Source organism: Lathyrus oleraceus, chromosome 7, assembly GCF_024323335.1.
Source record: "Lathyrus oleraceus cultivar Zhongwan6 chromosome 7, CAAS_Psat_ZW6_1.0, whole genome shotgun sequence".
In the NCBI taxonomy this organism is placed as follows: Eukaryota; Viridiplantae; Streptophyta; class Magnoliopsida; order Fabales; family Fabaceae; genus Lathyrus; species Lathyrus oleraceus.
The window spans coordinates 40,502,128-40,507,065 of record NC_066585.1 but is presented as its reverse complement, the minus strand read 5'-3'; the positions used below and the strand labels follow the sequence as shown (position 1 = coordinate 40,507,065).

The 4,938-nt window shown below is 35.1% G+C and overlaps 1 protein-coding gene across 1 annotated transcript; it reads right to left on the bottom strand.

The window, feature by feature from the left end:
- Positions 1 to 403: 403 nt before the first annotated feature.
- LOC127101264 (uncharacterized) lies at positions 404 to 4,456 on the bottom strand. Its single transcript, XM_051038628.1, has 8 exons — positions 4,144 to 4,456; positions 2,705 to 4,027; positions 2,485 to 2,575; positions 2,220 to 2,377; positions 2,075 to 2,126; positions 1,818 to 1,897; positions 1,618 to 1,711; positions 404 to 1,156 (listed from the first exon to the last, which is right to left on the bottom strand). The coding sequence occupies exons 2-8, from the start codon at positions 3,884 to 3,886 to the stop codon at positions 639 to 641; spliced, it is 2,175 nt and encodes a 724-aa protein (XP_050894585.1). The 5' UTR covers positions 3,887 to 4,027; positions 4,144 to 4,456; the 3' UTR covers positions 404 to 638.
- Between the last annotated feature and the right edge of the window lie 482 nt (positions 4,457 to 4,938).

Sequence of the window (4,938 nt, the reverse complement as noted above, 5' to 3'; positions counted from 1 at the left end):
AACACAGACTAAAACAGATTAGAGGAATATATACTAAAAATCTTTTTAAACACACATCAGAAAAAGAAAAATCAGTGGCTCAAAACAATGTTGTCCATTACTTTATTTATAAGTCAAAACTTTTCTAACCGCACATTCAAATGTTTCTCTATAAAGTAGATCTATCCTCTACTTAGTGCAACAAATGTTTCTCTATAAAGTGGATCTATCATCTACTTAGTGCAACAAATGTTTCTCTTCATGTTATCTCAAATAGGAAATGATTATGACACAGAAATCAAAATAACATCAACACATAACTTCATTATTATGCAATTATGCAAGCATCAGACAAGTGCAAACACTTTCTCACATTGAGATGGTGCAACTGCAAACAATAACTTGATGTATGTATAAATTAAAATTGAATGAAATCTTTCTATATACTATACACAATCACAAATTACATTACATTTTGACAAGGACTATCAGCAAAACTGAAACTTACATTCTCTAACTGACAATCCTTAAAAATTAAAGAATAGTATAACTGATATCGACATTCGTATAAAGAATAATATTACACGATGGCATCCCCGCGTTACCAGACGATGAAGCTTTGTTTCTTACTTTATGGTACACCAGCAAATTCTCGTGTTTCAAACGCGAACAGGTAAGCCGTAGTTTTGGTACACTTTTATGAATCCATCAGATCCTGCTGTTACAATAACTTGGCCCCATAAGTGAGAATTAGACATTCCCTTGCAAGCACTTCTCAAAAATTTATACTCTGATTTACATATTGTAGGAGAAACGACGGTTTGACCTGAGTCGAGAAGTGTTTCCTCTGGCCATGTTGCAGAAACCCTTGGGACTAACTCGGAAAGAAATCCGCGACTCATGAAGAAACAATCAGGAGAAGACAATGATGACCTCTGAATCAAGTTTTCTTCAAGTGAAGGGGACAATGGCGTTGACTCAATTCCACACCAAGGTATGGCAATTGTTGCATTGTGGGATAGAAAACTCTCAGAAGACATAATCTTCTTTGCGTTGGAAGTGTTCCTATCTTGGCCGGTGTGATTCCAGATACAAACATTTGAACCTTCACTAAGCGAAACGATATGTTTCCCATCAGAAGTGAAGGAAGCATGCATCTGACCTGCACTTCTTAGGCCTGAAGGAAATAAAGAAGAAGAGGTTTAATAGCAGCTTATTATAAAAATGAACATGATTGTACAAAACTTAAACTCTGGGCGAAATAAGTTATCAAAGCACAAAAAACTTGGAAAAGCATGTATGTCCAAACCAAGTCCTCATTGCAGAAATTCAAAATACACATAGGAACATATCAAATATGCCTTAATTGCAGAAAAATTGGTATGTATTTGTATATTCATATAACAGCCTCTAGCACCTTTATTGTGTTGGGTATACGGAGTGGGTTTAGTCCTACACTGTTTATATATGACCTTTGTAATGCTTTTAGGCTTGAGCAGTCTTCATCTTACAAACTAGTTAAAGGGATTAAATTAGGCTTAAGCCCAAATTATAAGATGCAACAAGTGAAGAATTAGGCACAGGTGGGATGCATTTTAGAATGTTTTCAGATGAGGAAAGTAGTTATGAAGAACCTACCCTTGAATTTGTAAATGACATCAACTCCTGAGAGTATGCATACATGTGAATCCGCCGAAGCAGCCAATAACTTGCTTGGGTCACTGGGCGAAAACTGAAGAAATAATCATACACAATTAACAACCACTTGTAAAAAAAAAATTATATAGGGTGAAGAGAAATAAACGGAAGAACAGAGTGGCATGACAGGAATAACCGACCTGAAAGCCGGTAATCCTTTTCCCTGATGTCTTCTTTTTGCCTTGTAACGACATTTTAGCATCCATTTTCATATGACTATCTAAACAAGTAAAGGTAAAAGAATAAAATTATCATCAGAAACTAGTAACTTCTACTTATAAATTCTAATAATTTTTAGGATTAATAATTTGAATCCAGAAACTTCTTTATGTCAGAAGCATAAAAGATGATTTTGCAACACAATTCCAAACATATACAATTCCAAATGTGTGCATACCTAGGATATCATAGAAACGGCAATTTCCTGCCATGGTACCCACAATCGTGCCCTGCAAGAATGAGTAAAAATTTAGGAACAAAACAAAAAAAGACATTTTCCTGCCACAATGTTCATGCAGTTTCAAACATGCAACGAAACAGACCTTTCCATCAGGGCGAAAGCACACAGCTGTGACAATCTCTCTGATATCAATATAATCAACAACCCGACAGCGAACAACTTCCCAGATACGCACCTTTCCATCAATTGAACCACTAATGAAAAAATTATCATTGACAGGATTGAAATTCACACATGTCACTGCATCAAAGGAAACCGGAAAAAAATGTTACATAAAGAAAACAAAAAATGATATAGGATAAGAAAAATATATAGAAACACAAAAAAAAGAGGAAAAAGAGGTGCACCATAATTATTGTGGGAGAAAACTCGAAGACATTTGTCAATCCCTACTTGCCATAGGCGCGCTGTCTTATCAAGAGAGGATGAGAGTAGAAGCTGCAATCAATGAAAAAATGTAAACAACAGTGAGTTCTATTTATAGAAAACTAAATGTTAAGCTAATTTAAAGATAGTGCAAGACATAAAAAGACAAATAAGAGTAGCTTGCTTCGGTAGGAAACTAACCCCTGATTTGGACCATGCAAGGTCTAAAATGTCATTACTATGCCCCTGGAATTCGTGCATAGGTTTTGCCAATATGCGAAAGGTCTTAGGTGGGATAATCACACAGGTTGAAGAAGAAGATCTCTTCATCTTCTCTGTTTTAACTAAGTTCTCTTTATCTACGTCAAGAGGAGCAACAATACCAGTAAATTGATTCATTTTGAAATATATACTGGATGGATCATCGTCAAGAATGTTCATTTCATTTGTTCTTACATCCTCAACCACCTTCCACACACGCACAATGCCATCTTCACCACCGCTAGCTAGATATCTTCCATCGAGACTGAACTTCATTGTCAAAATAACGCCTTTGTGTGCTTTGAACTCCTGTTCAGTATAAAGACAAGAAAGCTCCTTAACTCGTTTCTTATGCAAATTAACCCGAACTCTTTGTATCCTAGAATCAAAATCTTTGCAGCAAGTTTCATCAAATCCTTGGCTAGGATAAAAACATGTAATAGAATCCAGTTTGCTCAACCAACCACTCTTCATCTTCTTTTTAGCAACACTCAACAATCTAGTACTTTCCGCCTCTTTCTGCAAATGTCTACGAACAAATGACGATGGCCCAATATTTTTATGAAACTCTTCCAAACTAATCAACTGGTTCGAACCCAGAACACGCAGGGTATTAAGTTTACCCTCTTGATCCAATTCATCTACAACATACCGTGTTCCATCATCCAAATTCTTTATCATACACGTTAAATCCTCATTACCATCACCCCGATTTTCTAACAACCTAGAACCTTCATTCGACAACGAACTCGAAATCGAAGAAACACCCTCTACAGTTCTCAAAACAGCCCCACTGGTCGAAGTGATCCGGTCAACTTCAACTCCACAAGACAGATCATCATCTCCCTCAATCGAATTCGAATCATACTCCAAACTTATCCATCTCAAAAAACTGAACCGTCTATCACGAACACTTTCAAGACTGTTAATCGAAAAATTGAACCTACTAACATAGTCATCACCACCACCACCACCACCACCGGAACAAGATTCTAAACAATAATCAAAACCCTCGTCATCAGACACAGAACTCAAATCCTCACGAGTATCATAAAATCGATCCTCCTCCACCTCCACTTCCACTTCCAATTCCAATTCCAATTCCAATTCCAATTCCATCATATCCACCAACCAACTCCACAAACCCTTTCCCAATTCCCCACCCTAAACAGATTCTTCACTTCACAAACAATCAAAATTCCAAAAATTCTTCACTCAATTAAGCTTTCCAGCTCTAAATTACAGAAAAGGCATCTAAAACAGCTGCAACAAATATAAAAAAACCACACATAATCAAAAAACAGTTACGATAACGAAAGACGGAATTGAAGTATGAAAGATCAAAAACAGTGAAAGAAAAGAAAGGAAAAGCAAAATACAGAATGATTGATGAGATGAATCGTCTTCAAAATCGAAACTTGATGAAGAAATCGAAAGAATCGATCATAGGGATCTTCGTCACTGTGTGTATCTATCTATCTATCTCCACAGAAATACCTACTTCTGGTACGGTACATAAAACATAAACATAAAGTTAAATTAAAATTAATAATACTAATATAAAAATAAAAAGAGTTTTCGTTTTCAATTAGAATAATAATATTATAATTATAGATTAGAAAAGAAAAAAAAAACAATTGCATTGAAATTGGTGAAATGTTGAATGAAGAAAAGGAAGAAAAAGTTTGGTGTTGAATTATAATTAAGACAAGTGACTAAGTCCACTCTTTGGTTATTCAGATTTTGCGTGTATTTAATAATTTGTTTAAATAGACGAATCATATGCTTTGCTTAATTTCGACTTTGTTGGACACGTTTATAGCTTTTTAGGATTATGAGAGGAGAAATAAAGAGGAAGGAGAGAAATGAACAAAAAGAAAATGAGTGATGGAGATGTACAATTATTTTGTTTCTTGATTTTAGTTTTGTCTGCAATTTTTTTTAATTCATTGAATTGAATTGAATTGAATTGAATTGCGATCGTGAATTTTTTTTTTAAAATAATCAATTTTTTTAAAAAAATTAAAAATAATCAATAATTCGAAAAAAAATATCAAAATAATCAGTTTACAAGAGGATGCGTCGGATGAATTGGCGCATCCTCCTAAACATGAAGAGGAGGCGTCAATAGCATTGACGCATGCGTTGGACTCCTCATGAGGAGGCGCCAATGC

Excerpts from the sequence above, each read along its gene's own strand:
- LOC127101264 (XM_051038628.1), bottom strand. The coding sequence starts at position 3,886 with ATGATGGAATTGGAATTGGAATTGGAATTGGAATTGGAAGTGGAAGTG. Across the intron at positions 2,378-2,484 it reads TTTCTCCCACAATAATTATG|TGACATGTGTGAATTTCAAT; the intron begins GTGCACCTCTTT and ends CCTTTGATGCAG. Across the intron at positions 1,712-1,817 it reads AAAGGATTACCGGCTTTCAG|TTTTCGCCCAGTGACCCAAG; the intron begins GTCGGTTATTCC and ends TTATTTCTTCAG.